At 35.6% G+C, this 14493-nt stretch overlaps 2 protein-coding genes across 4 annotated transcripts; one reads left to right on the top strand and one right to left on the bottom strand.

The window, feature by feature from the left end:
* The first annotated feature begins 206 nt into the window (after positions 1-206).
* LOC111465569 (probable serine incorporator) lies at positions 207-6922 on the top strand. Of its 2 annotated transcripts, XM_023110011.1 has the most exons (13): positions 208-488; positions 1813-2091; positions 2532-2605; positions 2690-2849; positions 2934-2958; positions 3106-3195; positions 3513-3684; positions 3765-3838; positions 4169-4238; positions 4526-4597; positions 4688-4827; positions 5926-5999; positions 6743-6922. In XM_023110011.1, the coding sequence occupies exons 2-13, from the start codon at positions 1899-1901 to the stop codon at positions 6802-6804; spliced, it is 1206 nt and encodes a 401-aa protein (XP_022965779.1). In that variant the 5' UTR covers positions 208-488; positions 1813-1898; the 3' UTR covers positions 6805-6922. The 2 variants fall into 2 exon arrangements, with proteins under 2 accessions (XP_022965780.1, XP_022965779.1); XM_023110012.1 differs by lacking the exons at positions 5926-5999; positions 6743-6922 and having other exon boundaries at positions 207-488; positions 4693-4786.
* Positions 6923-7711: 789 nt separating this feature from the next.
* LOC111465450 (probable ADP-ribosylation factor GTPase-activating protein AGD14) lies at positions 7712-13572 on the bottom strand. Of its 2 annotated transcripts, none has more exons than XM_023109832.1 (15): positions 13329-13572; positions 12776-12884; positions 12476-12537; positions 12210-12297; positions 12038-12099; positions 11833-11929; positions 11241-11687; positions 9943-10435; positions 9759-9865; positions 9491-9658; positions 9279-9383; positions 9111-9179; positions 8629-8800; positions 8490-8538; positions 7712-8299 (listed from the first exon to the last, which is right to left on the bottom strand). In XM_023109832.1, exons 2-15 carry the CDS (start codon positions 12872-12874, stop codon positions 8161-8163), a joined length of 2157 nt encoding a protein of 718 aa, XP_022965600.1. In that variant the 5' UTR covers positions 12875-12884; positions 13329-13572; the 3' UTR covers positions 7712-8160. The 2 variants fall into 2 exon arrangements, with proteins under 2 accessions (XP_022965600.1, XP_022965601.1); XM_023109833.1 differs by having other exon boundaries at positions 13359-13572.
* Positions 13573-14493: the final 921 nt, after the last annotated feature.

Here is a 14493-nt window from a genome sequence, read left to right as displayed (position 1 = left end):
TCAACCAAATTAAAAAAAATAAGAACAAAATTTTAAAATTCTTTAGGTTTCAAAAAATTTGCTAATTTTTTTAAAAAGTAAATATAAAAAAACCCTAATATTTAGAATTTAATTAAAAATAAATTAAACATTTCGATTGGAAAATTATTTAAAAAAAAAAAAATGAGAGACGAGTATAAAATGAGAGGAGAGAGGCAGAGGCGAAAATAAGAAGCTTACGGCGGGAAAAAGAAACAGAGCACACAACGCAAAGCAAGCCTTCGTAAAAGCAATCTCTCTTTCTCTCTTCCATTCTATATAAATTCAACCCCCCAAAACCTTAAGCGAATTCCAGATTCTCTCTCTCTCTCTGCTTCCAATCTTCGTTCTGGAAGGATTTTGATGCACAACTTTACAGGAGGAAGGAGGCGGAAGTTCAACCTTCTGCACTAACGTTTACAATCACTCCAATCTTCTGATCTCGAGTTCGGTAACTGGATCCGTTGCAGGTTCGTTTTCTTCATCTTCTTCCTCCAGCATTTTCTGTCTCTTCTTCATTGAATTAGTTAACTGTTTTAAGTTTTGCCTTCTGAAGATGTAACTGCTGATATTTGTAAGATTTATAACGTTTTTCTCTGAAATGTGTGCTCTGATGGAAATGTGTTGTGGTCTGGTAAAGATTTTCTCTGCCTCGAATAGATCGTTTTAGTATTTGCGATTCAAACTTCGATTTCAGCATAGTGTATTTGAAAATGAAAAGGATATTGATCTGTACTGTGCTGCATTTCTTCGCCTAGTTGGTTTGCTTTGTAAGAAATTTAGTTGTTCTTTTCTTTTATCTCCGTCGCCGGCCACCGAATAGCTCTTCGCTAGATATTTCTTTATATTTAGTCACTCTTCCTGTTCAGTCTGAAGAAAGAAAAGGTTCTACGACGATCGGATCTATATTAATCGCAAACAGATTTACGAACAGAGTCACAGTTTGTAATGAAGTTCTTATCGTGGAAAAGTTTATTATCGCAAATCTGGAAGTTAATATGACGGAAATGAAGATTTTAAGTAAAATGAAGGCCATCCGCTGAGAACTGATAAACGAAGAATCATTTTGCTTCAAATTTGGTCTTCTGCAGTGCCTTCTTTTCCCTGCCTATGCAGTACTGTTTAGCGAAACTTGGCCTAGGATCCTAGAACCGAGCCCACACAGATGCAATTACCAAGCTGAGTTAAAGTATCAATGGTTATTTTATTCTAATCCTAATTTAAACTCAATGAAGGAGTATAATCGTCATAAAAGGAGTTTGGTAGAAGTTATTCCCCTGCAACGGACTTAAAACTCCAAGAAATAGGCCTTTTGTGCCCATTGCTCAAACTTGATGATGACTGATGCTCGCACGTATCCCGACGAACCAGCTTTTCTGGAATATAGAGTTGAAATTTCGGGTTATCGGCTGATCGCCGAAAGGCGCATGTGATGCCGTACCTGGCGGAAGGGATCCGGATATTTATTTATTAATTTCCTTTTATTTAGGGTTACAGCAGCGGCACCGGATCCCTGTTGAAGCGTGAAATTAACTCAAACCGCGTCAAACGTGCACTTGATGGTGTTGATTTGATCCATCACAAACTGCTTCATAGACTTAAAAAACATGAATACGCAACAGATCTCGAGAGCAAGAGCAAAAGACATAACGCCTCAATTAGTTAATTTCCTAACTCCTATGGTAGATTTCAAACTGTAATTTTCAGTTTTTAACCCACACCTAACTTTAGATTTTACGATTAGTAATTGAGATTTCTTACCGCACCGCTTCCAACTCTTTGTAATTGCTTCAGGGAAGTGAAGCAAGCAGGACAGAAAACCCAGTTTGATTATACTATACAACCAGAAATGGACGAAATGTAGTCTGGCTTTAGTAGACATGGAGACAAGCGGCGGAGGAAGCTCCGTTGAGGAGAGCTGCATATTCAAGGCTGATACATGGTGTAGCCAATTTCGTAATTGGTCCAATCCTTGGATGGCAAGATACATTTACGCTTTGATCTTTCTAATTGCTAATTTGTTGGCATGGGCTGTCCGGGATTATGGCCGTGGCGCCTTGACAGAGATGGAAAGTAAGACTCCTTTCTTCCTAACCATTATAAAACTTTGGTAAATGTTCACACATTTCTGGTTGATGCTACAATTTCCCTTGTTTTCTATTAAACCAAACTGTATCTCCTTTGTATTGTTTAAATGTGGCTTCATGTCTACTTAATGAAACATGTTTCTTTCAGATTTAATGCGATTTTCCTCTATGTACATTTTTTAAAGTCTCTAGGGAGGGAAGTGATTGTTTGTTTGATTCTCATCCGAAGTAGTGCTGATTTTAATCATCACTTCTGTTACCATATTCAATGTGAAATTGATCATATGTACATTAGTTTTCTGTATAATATTTGCATTTATTGATGTATATTGGAAGCATAGGAAAACTATCTTAATAATCAACAATGCATTGCATTCCAAAATTTACACATTGTTGGAATCTAACACGTGTTGAGAATGACCATAGGATTAAAAGGATGTCACGGAGCGCGTGATTGTCTAGGTGCTGAAGGAGTTCTTCGTGTAAGCTTGGGTTGCTTTGTATTCATAACTGAATCAGCTGTGTTTTGAGTTATAGTTTAATTTCAAGCTACGGTCAATATCTATTCCTTAACTTCCATTTAGATATTTTATTTCACCATGTTTCTTTCTACAACTGGCACTTCGAAGATGCGAGGACGCCGAAGTAATTGGCATTCTGGATGGTGGTCGGCCAAGATTATCTTATGGATTGCTTTCACAATTATTCCCTTTGTGCTTCCTTCCACCGTTATTCGACTGTATGGTTAGTCCCCCCACCTCTCTCTCAAAAAAAAAAAAAAAAAAAAAAACGCATAAAGTAACTAATTTTTTATGCCTATTTTTCCAGGGGACATTGCTCATTTCGGTGCCGGGTACTTTCTTTTACATCGATGTACATTACTTCAAAGTTTACCCAAACTTTCATATTTTGTTATCTGAAGTTGGTGTAATATGTTCAGAATTTAACTAAAAGATTTCGATTGCTTAAACGTAACGTTTAAATTATTTACCATTTTCAGGGTCTTTCTCCTGATTCAGCTCGTAAGCGTAATAAGCTTTATAACATGGTTGAATGATTGTTGTCAGTCCGACAAGCGTGCAGACAGATGGTAAGCTACCTTGCCTCATTCTTTGTATACCAAATTCTCTTAATTCTTCAGTTTTGATTAGCTCTGTCACATTTCAAAACTCGCAGTACTTTTTGTGGGTATGAATTATTTCTTACAAAAAGGGATATAATTTATCTATTATACAGTATATATTAAAGGAAATAAGAATCTTGAAAAGTTAGTTGAAGAAGCGTTCCGACAGTCAAAAAATGTGAAATGTATACAAGCATTAGATCTTGGCATTTTGACAAAAATATAAAGATAGTATAACATGTGAAAAGCGACAGGCTTCTAAATTTGAGCTAATTTTCTTACAGTCAAATACACATCATGTTACTAGCGACCATGGCATATGTCATCTGTTTGGTTGGGATCATTTCGATGTACATTTGGTATGTGCCTCAACCGACTTGCTTCCTCAACATTTTTTTCATTACGTGGACACTTGTACTACTTCAACTCATGACCAGCGTTTCTCTCCATCCAAAAGTAAGCTCCAATCTCATTTCTTAGACTTCCCTTTAACTGAATGATTTGGTGTATGACTCTGCTAACTAAGACCACAACAGGTGAATGCTGGCATCTTGACTCCAGGTCTGATGGGTCTCTATATAGTATTTATCTGCTGGTGTGCCATTAGGAGGTACGCTTATCTTTTTGGTCATCATTTAGGCCCAGATGATTTATAGTCAACAACTCACAATAAAAATTTGAACATCTGATTTTTTAGGATAAATATCTAATTTTGAATTATGATTAAATGGACAAATAAATGGAACTCCTAGATCTCGTTCTTTTAAAACTTTATTTTCTACTAATCTAACTAATTAATCCACTTTGTAAGGAGGGGTTATTTACTGGCGAAGAGCCCAATAGCACTCACAATAGTCCTTGTTATGGTTATTAATTGTGTTATGCTTTTAGGAATTTCAGAAATGCTCGATTTCTAACTTGGACAATATAAAACTTGCAGTGAACGAGGAGGAGGGAAGTGTGTCAGAAATGAAGAGACTTCGACCAAAACCGACTGGCTAACCATCATTGTAAGATATTCCTTCTTTTTCTTTTTTTTCTTTTTCTTTTTCTTCAATCAACTTCAAGATCTACATATTTCTGAAATGCATTACTAGGGAAACGATAATAGCCAACTATAATATAAGGGTATTCTTGTAAATTACTTCAAAAATACTTTTGTCAGAAAGATTTCACTACTAAAACTTCGTTTAAAATTCCACTTTAATCCTTAACATTAACTTTTGTCTATTTTTATGAAATAATTTCATTTTTGTCCAACTATTACGCAAGTTAAAACAATGATAACGCGTGACAGAGCTTTATCGTTGCCGTACTCGCAATGGTTATTGCGACATTCTCCACCGGAATAGACTCAAAATGCTTCCAGGTGCGTTCTGCACTCCCAAAAAGCTTTATTTCATTATTATTATTATTATTCCCACCCAAAAAGAAAAGAGTTAATTTATTAAAGCTGCAGCTCAGGAAGGATGACAAACAGGATGAAGAAGATGATGTTCCATATGGCTACGGCTTTTTCCACTTGGTTTTCGCCACCGGAGCAATGTACTTTGCGATGCTTTTGATTGGTTGGAATACGCATCATCATCCCATTCGAAAGTACGTTTCTCCCACTCCCATCTTTTTTGTCCACTACTTCAGAGATTTATTAAAAATATATACTTTATTTGTACCTTTAAAATTTAGAATTTTTTAAAAACTAAAATTCTTGGCTCAAGAAATGGTTTTATTAAAATAAAAGTACATTTAAATCATTGCCTATTTTTTTTTTTTTCTTTTTTCATTTTCCATGTACAAATATGGGGGATGATGTGTGAGTTGGTTAAAACATTGTATTCACTATCAAAACTCAGATGTAGGTTAGTTAAAGAACCATTTATTTATATGTGCATATGAAAATTTAAAAAATAATTAGACCCTTCATAAATTTAGAGCCTTTTGCTTATTTTGTTTTTTAAACTTCTAAAATTTCATAGATTTACTAGACATCATTAAAAAAAAAAAAAAATAACTCTATTATATATATCTAATAAATAATTGCTGATAGAAAATTATTAAATACAAAATAAAAAATTTAAAGATCTATGAATCAAAATTCTAAAAATTTACTGAATTTGTAATTTAGTCTTTTTTTATTAGGGATGTGTTGTTAAGTGTAAAAATTCTATAAAGAATAAATATGCATAAAAAAAACGGGGGAAAAAACTCTCCAACTATCCTCCTTCCCCTGTTAGAAGATTTAAAGAAACCAACGACAAAGTTGCACAAAATCATCCACTATGTCACTTCTGCATTTTTTAATACCCCTTTTTATGGCCAAAGCAGAGTTTAAAATGGCAATCAAATCTTGCTACTATAATAGGTAGCACCTCAATTCTAGAATCTGACTTTAAGTTCCATCTCTCTACCTTTGTTTCCGTTGATCAAAACCAGCTTTAGATCCCACCAAGTGTTGCCTCCTTGACTCCTTGACTTTTAAGACTCCATTAACCATTTCCTTTTTACAAATAAACAGACAAACGGCATCTCAAAGATTCCTACGGGCCCTTTCTTAGACTCGACATTGACTCAGACTCCAACTAACCTAAATATTAATCAATGCTATAACTCATGATTATATTGTTGTTTATGCTGATGATGATTAAGGGGTCAAAAGTTGATTCCATTTCGTTTGATGGTCGCTTTTGAATAATGCAGGTGGACTATTGACGTGGGATGGACAAGCACTTGGGTTAAGATTGTGAATGAATGGCTCGCTGTCTGTGTTTACTGTGAGTTTCTTTTCTGACAATGCCGTTTAGGTTTGAGTTTTGTTTCTTAAAAAAAAAAAAAAAAAAAAAAAAGATTTTTGCAAAAAATTAAAAATAAATAAAAGAGGATGTTTTGAACATTTTTTCTTTGACAACTTTCTTTTTCCTGTGAGAAAAAGTTGTAATTTCCACTTTCAAATTTTGAGCATTGTAAGTAGTTTTTAAAACTAAAAAATATGGCTCCATTTGGTTGTGTTGGTTTTTCAAAAGAAGGTTGTAAACTTCATTTCTTTTGTTATTTACTCTCTAAACATATTTTCAAAATTCAATCAACTAAAAAAAATTATTTTGTCTTTAAAATATGGTTAAAAATTCACATGTTTTCTCATGAAAAATATATATAATGTAGAGAAATGATGAAAACCAAAAACAATTGTAAAAAATAAAAAATTGAATGGTTACCAAATAGACTCAATAGTTTTTAAAATTTTTATTTTTGTCTTTAAAATTTGGCTAAAAATTCCAACGTTCCTATAAAAGATGAAAACTATAATAAATAAATTTGGAGAAAAGAAACATATTTTTAAAAGTAGAAAACTAAAAACTAGTGATCACATGTGAGCCATAAGTTATCTTTAAAACAATATTCTATTGTCCAAAGAAAAAAAAAAGGGAGTTTTTTATTTTCTTAAAATATATATTTTTAAAAGTTTTAGTTTTCGTTAAATGTTGTTAAATAATTATCTTCGTAACTATTTTGGCAGTATGGATGGTGGTGGCTCCAGTGATATGGAAGAACAGGCAGAGTATAGTAGGAGCTGTATGAGAAGCACTGACCTTCGCCACATATTCATTCGTTGCGTGGCTGCAAACACCATCAATATTCCTTGCTTTGCTGCTGTGATTAAGCGACTGCAAAATTCAAAACATGTAATTTCCACACAGAAATAAACCCCTATTTTTATTTAGTTTTGATTGATGATTGGATTTGTCCATTTCTCAATGCCACCCGAAAAGATAGGCATCTCCACAAATAGGAAAGAAAAAAATTTATTGTAAACCCCTAACATATTGTCCCATTTGTAAATATACACCAGCTTATTAAGCTTATGGACCATATTATTATAAAATTAGAAATTTCAAATTAGAAAACTGCCAATAAAGCTTTTGTAAGATGTTTAAACGTAATTAATTGCAAATCATTATCAAATATATAAGAATTAAGAATACGCCTAGAAAATATTTTCCACAAATCACTACTGAAATTGAACATAACTCACAAGTGGTTGAAGTAAAAACTTTCAAATGAGGTCAAAAAAATCGAGTTGATTGAAACAAATAATTTCAAATGAGGTCAAAAGTTTTCTCCCAAGTATTTAACATTTAAAATCATTTTTGCTTAGATAAATATATGCAATAATTAAACAATGTGCCTAGAAAATAAAGTGTTAGGCATGTAAAAAAAATCATTTTCCTTTATAAAATACACAAGAATGAAGCAAATCAACAATTTAAAGGCAAACATTTTCAAATAAGGTAAGAAGTTCAACTTAGCTAAGGTATAACTCAGGTTAAAAGCTTGATTTTCTCCTAAGTGCTTGCTAGAAAATAAAGAAGCAAATATGTGTAAAAAAATATTGAGGCGGTTCAGGTTAGAGAAAGATCATACATGGTTTTTCAACACCTTTAGCATATAGACAGAGTTCGCTGAACCGTCGCTGCAAAGCCTGCAATTTGATCTGTCTGCTACAAATTCTTCCAGACAACAATATAATAATAACTCACAACAATGAACAAATTATGTAATTCACAAAAAAGAGTGAAAAAAAAAAACAAATTATACAATTTGAGAGGGGAAGTTTGTAAATAAAACCACAAATAACCCGTCGGAAACTCCCTTACTAACACCTAAAATCACCACCGTGGCCTAGAAAAATAATCTACGCCTCCACCATTGAAATAAATCTGGGTTGAAACCCCTATACTCTGACTCCTCTCTTAAGATCCCCCCCCGCGGATATCAAACAAAATGTACAGCGCCAATCAGATAATTTGACTCTCTTTTATCTCAAGGGATAAACAGAATATAATAAGAGCATTACAATGGATACCAAAACTTTTTCACCGAGGGATTTGATGGTATGAGCAAATAAGACAATGCCAGGGCTATTCCATTCTCTAACTAGCCAAATGGGTTACCTCCGGTGGACGAGAAAGGGTTCGGAGTAGCAGGAGCTGGGAATCTACCAGCTGTCTGCTGGCTCATATCTGTGTACCCATGAGCGACTCCCTCATTTCCATAGTTGCCAAGTCCAGGATGCCTGAAATAAATTTTAATGCCCCATTAGGTGAAAACTCGTAGCCAAATCATAGTACATAGAAAAATTGTTCAGACTCCATTAAATGTGATAATTTATCATTTAAAGCTTTCCCGTGAAAATATTAAGTACTTTTCATATGCAATCCATTTTGCAGAACAAGTCTGCTTTTGCGTATGAAAACAATAATTACCTGTAAGGTTGCACATTACTGGCTACTTGCTGTCCCATGTAAGGCGGCCCTGGGATATCAAAGCAGAACTTTAGCACATCAAGCATTGCAATATATTACGTGCGTGTCTCATGGTGTTAACAGGATGGGATCATTTTACTTGAATGCATTGTAGATGGATATGATGCCTGGGGAGGCAAATGTGATAAGTTAGATGGTGGCTGTTGTGGTATCCATGCTGATGCAGGATTACCGTAGCCGGGAGTACGCACTAAATTTGATCCCGGTTGCCCACTTGGTAAAGCATTTTGCAACGGTGCCATTGAAGGGAACTGCAAAGAAAGCAAATGCATTTAAAGATATGTTGTATCGATTTATATTAACTCAAAGCACACTACGTATATTACCAAATGAGTAAAACCAAGAATAATAGACACAATTCAATTTGTTAGTTGATATAAAGGAATGTTTACAGGAGTACGGATGTTCAACGAAACAGTGGGCTAGAATTAAAATACTAGAAGAATTTTAAGTTGTGAATTCTTGTAGGAGCGTAGTAATTATCTAAATCAGTAGTGACATGATTATACACCAACTATATAAAGTACAAAAGGCCAAATGTCAAAATTAACATCAACATACCTGAGATTGTTCGCTGCTGAGATCGAATGGATTTGTAGATATTGATGGTTGTGGAAAACTTGGCATGGGCTGCAAAGTGAATGAAAATTCAGAGTCATCAAGATTTAAGTGGAAATCTTCGTGAAAATTCCCTAACAATGAACTTAATAGTTTCAGACAGCAAAATACCATTGGAGAATTATATGGCATTACATATCCCATGGGACGAGGCGGAATAGTATGCCACCCTGGGACTGGTGCAGGGTAGGATGAGTAATTGAGAGCAAAAAGATCCTGCAGACGATTGGGAATTTGGCAGTTGTAATAGAACGCAAGGAGATCAACAAAAACCAAAACTAATTATTTAAGGGAGCACCAAAGAGAAGGGGAGAAGTAATTACGGCTGGCAGTTCTTTTCTCCCGCTTGGCTTTACTTCGAGTGCAGAAGTTTGTGGTACACCAGAAGCTGTCCCCTGCGCAGGACTTGAAAAATCTTGGGGTGGGGGGGCATGTGCTGCTGGATTACTTAGAGGTCCTTGAGAATTAGCAGAAAGTGAAGCATTCCATGGCTACCAGAAACCGCCAAAAAGATCAAAATGAATAAAACTTGTTTTAAACAACATAGCATCCAAAATAGAGAGCCCAGCAAGTCTACAACATAAAACCCACCTGATTGATGGATCTGTCAATTGACGGCGGAAATTGTTGACTCCCAGGTTGAGAATTACCACCAGGAAATAAAGAATGTGTCTGTGACTGCATGTTAGACCATTGCCCTGAACCAGAACAAAGCATTTTTAGCCAGTATGGACTAATTGCGTTAGTATAAATCAAGGGCCAGCTAATGAAGCACCTGATGGAGGAAATGTTGACAAGCCAGTCCCTGGGGCAGCTGAGGGTGCCCCGCCAGCAAAGGGAGGAGGCATAAGGGTGTTTCCTCCTGATCCAAAAGAAGGATCAAAACCAGATGGCAACATCGTCATGTTGCTCACCGGTGCAGTAGGTACAGCACCAACAGCACCATGTGATCCAGAAACTCCAGGTACAGAAGCTGAAACTGACAATTGGGAAAGTACAGATTCTAATGTGCCAACATTAGCAGGTGCAGGAGCAGAAGCAGGAGCAGGAGGCGCCTGAGGGACATCAAATGATGCCCAATTGTTGTCACTATTAGTGTTCACTGCGTGTGTTACAGATTGTGGAGCAGAACTTTGTGGTGGCTGTGGAACTGCTGAAGCAATAGGTTCAGGCTCTGCATCAAAATCAATTAAACTTCCAGAAGGTTCCAATTTAGTTTCCACGACGCTCTCACTGATGGACCCTAAGCTACTGGAAGAAGCAGTTCTCTGAAATTTAAATAATACATGGTATAAATTCACGTATGCTTTACTCCAAGAACAATGGAAAAAGATGAGTAATCTCAAAGGAAAACAATTCTGACAATCACTCGAAGATAGAATGACAACTGATGTGCTAACACCATCAGGTTCACAAGCAGCATGTTAAAAAAGGTTATGAATAGCTCAATATTATGAGCGGTGGCAGAGATGAGAGAGTGTTTTAAGACCGAGGTATTGTTAAGTAATGAGGCCTGGGGGTTAACAACAAAGAGCAGAGGAACAAGACACAGATCAAGAATGCAGCAATTAATGATAAGGATCCATAGTTGCTGTACATGGAGTTTTCTCACAAGCACGAGGATAAAAATAAATCAATTTCTAAGAAAAGCTAATTAAAAATTTTTCCCTGAGAATTTACTAATAAGCATAAATCTCAAAATCGTTCTAACTCCTCTCCTAAGACAGTAAACTTAGATCTCCCACACTTTATCACATTACAGCCTGAAAGCATACAGTAGAACTAAGGCCAAATTTTTTAATTGGATAGACACAAAAACTTAATTGCCAATCATAGAGATGGCTCTTGTTGAGATAACAAGAAACGTACTAAATGAGTTGGATTTTAAATGCAGCAGCTCAAAAAAAAAAAAAAATTGATAAATACCAAATCTCAGAAGAACGAAATGTCAATGACAAGGGAATTATTTATGGAAACTAACATGCAGATAAACACAGAATAGAGGGGAAGGGGTACTTGGATAGCAATATGAAGCACACATAGAATTTCCGTGCTCATTAAAGAAAGCCTCACCTGTTTATGCACAGAGCTATCAGCAGCCTTGCTACCACCACTAATTTTTGGTGGTTCAATTACACGAAGTGGAGATACGTTCTCTCCCAAAATATCCCTAACAGGTCGCACCATGGGGGGACTAGAAGCATCCAGATCATTAGGTTGCTCAGGTGACCTACCTCCAATTTTTGAATCTCCATCAGATGATCTTGCATCTTCAACTCTTTTTCCATTTCCAAATCTGTCTTCTCGACGCCAATCATTCACAACCTCAGGACGAGAAGGACTCATAAAATCACCAAACTGCCGATTTTCATGATCAGATCCTGGACTTCTTCTACCATCAAAGTTTCTTCCACCAGGACTAGACCTTTCATTGTAACGGCGGTCTTCATATGGTGGGCTTCTAGAACCTCCTCGATATGTATCTGTTCTCCTATTTTCATTATAGTCCTCTTTCTCACCCTGTGCCCTCAATTAAGATTGGATTGTTACTTAGAATCATGATCAAATGAAACATTACTGAACTTAAGAATTGAATCAAGATGATGAGAGTTACTGCTTGATTCATCTTAGAGAAATAAGCAAAGAAGGATTGGGGGCATCTCACCGATTTTACCCTAGGCGGCTTGTCAAAATTTTTATCACCACTATATCTTCTATCCACATAAACATGCTTAATAAAGTCTCTGAGTCTCATAACGTTACTGGAAAGAAAAGTTTATTTCAGTACAACATCCTTTGAGGCCAACATAACAATATAGCATTCAAAAAAATTTTAAAAATTAAAAAAGTAAAAAGTAAATTAAAATGACCTGCTGTCAGGAAAAGAATGACGCTGTGGATCCAACTCTTTAAAGTAAATTTCCCTTGCACGCTATGAACATGAAAAGAGATCACATAAAAGGAAAATATGAGAACATCAGGATTCTTAACAGTGGAAAGCTGACTCTTGGAAACAAAAGTAAACATACATGTGCAGCATACCTGATTTCCACCCTCTTGAAGAGCGCTGACTTCTTGAGAAGTAAATTTGGCCATTGATATTGATTTTACCCGGTGTGTAAACTCACGGCTATTTGATTAGTGAAATCAAGTAAGTTTTTACCAATTAAATGAACATAATAGAAGAAAGTATTGAGCAATGTGATTAATGCAACTATATGACCATTGATTGATTTGCGTGACTTTGGAGGATCCGAAATCGAAAATACAAGAGAAACTGAACAAATACAAAAACGATGCACACTTACTGTATTCCACTACAAGTTGTACAAACAAACGTCCAGAAATTCGTGCAGACGTACTGTGGTCCCTGCATGTGTTTCAGTAAATTTGATTGAATTTCGCATGAACATTGTAGCCAAAGGTCTTGTGACTTCTAAATGTTCATTCTAACTTCCTTTCATGGATTTACGATTTTAAGAATAAAAAATCAAGAAGAGGTCAAAAGGAACGAGTGAAATTTCTTTACAACGAAGCGAATATTTAACTTCATTCAACCAAATACAAAGAAAAGAAACATGATAGTGAGAAAGGCAGTAATAATGTACCAGGCTGTTGCAGTTGATGCACCGGCGATTCTCCTGAAGCTTCAGGAGACCGCGAATAATCCGTTCGTTCTTCTCATCCTCCTTCACTCGATTCGCCATATAGGCCAACCTACATCAATTGAGATCAATGTTAAGCAAGACAATCAACAATAAACTCCAAATAAACGAACTCAAACGGAATCTCGACATCAAAATCACTGTCTATCGAATATGTTTCACAAAACAAGTAGAGAAAACGCGAACACAACGTTTTATCCGGTGTTCAATTCAAAAGATGAATCAATTACAAGAACAGTACGTTAAAAAAGAAATCAAAGTAAATCCGAATGCACAATTGGAGAAGTCAACAATGAACGATCTCAATTACACATTTCTTTTTCAGCAATCAAACAAAACCTCAATTAAACAACGAAAAGTCCAAGAATCAAAACACAGCGGATCTGAAAAAGCAAAACCTCTCCTAGACTGAACAACACGAGTAGAATCAAAACAAAGAACGTCCATGGAAACCTAGGCAAGTAAAAAAAATTGAAACGAAAAATCCGAAACAGACCGAAATCAGCAGACAAAACACGATTATTACTTCTTCTTGTTCAACAGCAGCCTTTCAAGCTGACTAGAAAGCTCAATCGATCCACCAGCAACTTAGAAACAAAGAAAGAACGAAAAAGAAGAGAGAGGGAGAGAGGGAGAGTTGCAGATCCTTTTTCTTCAGTATCGGTAACTATGGCCTTTCTATTGTACAGCTAAGAGCTTAAAAACTCCCTTCCGCTTTTTTTGCCTTAAAATTGTTTAGAGAGAGAGAGCGGGGGGGTGGGGGGAGGATTTTGAAGGGGAGAGATGGGATGGATCTGGGATATTTTACGGTGTTTTCGGGAGTAGAGTAATTATCATGTTCCCACATTTGTCGCACGCCCGACTTCCATGGCGTTGGACTGTTAAAGTCATTTATTTTTTGTCGAAATTGCTTGCTGTGTCTGTGACAGTCCTCGAATTGGCAACTGTCGTCTAACTATTTGCCCTTCCATTTCTCTATAATTACTATTTTAGTCATTATAGCTGCGCCGTTTTTAAATAACGTAACAAACAGACCGACATGTCGGAACTTGAAGGGTTGAGATTTAGTCATTGGTGTAGTTTTAAGCCGACAAGTCGGTATTGCGTCTGGTTTCAGTGGTAACTGAAGCCCATTAAGAATCTTTTGGGCCCACGTTCCTGGTGCTTTAAGCCCATTAATTGTGGACTCGGATAGGGTCAGTTAATATAGATATAAATATCTTAACTAATTAACAAAAAAAATAATTTTAAAATATTGTATTTACTAGAAATTCCTTTACGAATTAATTTTATTTGCTTTTTTTTATTTGAATGGATAATAGTTATTTAGCAGTAAATATTTGAATGGTTGGTTGGTGTATTTTGAATGATTTCGTCAAATCAATTAAATTTTTGGCGGTCTTTTTTGTTTCAGCCCGTCTTAATTGACTCGTCCATTTTGATTGATTTTTTAAAAAATGTATTTCAATTTTAAATCATTTTTTTTTTGCTATAATTTTAATATAAAAAATGATGATCAGGTTACGTGTACAATTAAGTTTCCATTAGCAACAAAGTTATCATGGTTACAAATTAAATTAGAGAGGTCTATCAGGGGTGTACGGAGGACAAACTCTTTCCTATCTTTATTTATTTCACGATTTTTTTTTTTTTTTTTTTTT

The sequence above is a fragment of the Cucurbita maxima genome, unplaced genomic scaffold, assembly GCF_002738345.1.
Source record: "Cucurbita maxima cultivar Rimu unplaced genomic scaffold, Cmax_1.0 Cma_Scf00029, whole genome shotgun sequence".
In the NCBI taxonomy this organism is placed as follows: domain Eukaryota; kingdom Viridiplantae; phylum Streptophyta; class Magnoliopsida; order Cucurbitales; family Cucurbitaceae; genus Cucurbita; species Cucurbita maxima.
This window is presented reverse-complemented; position numbering and strand designations above follow the sequence as displayed.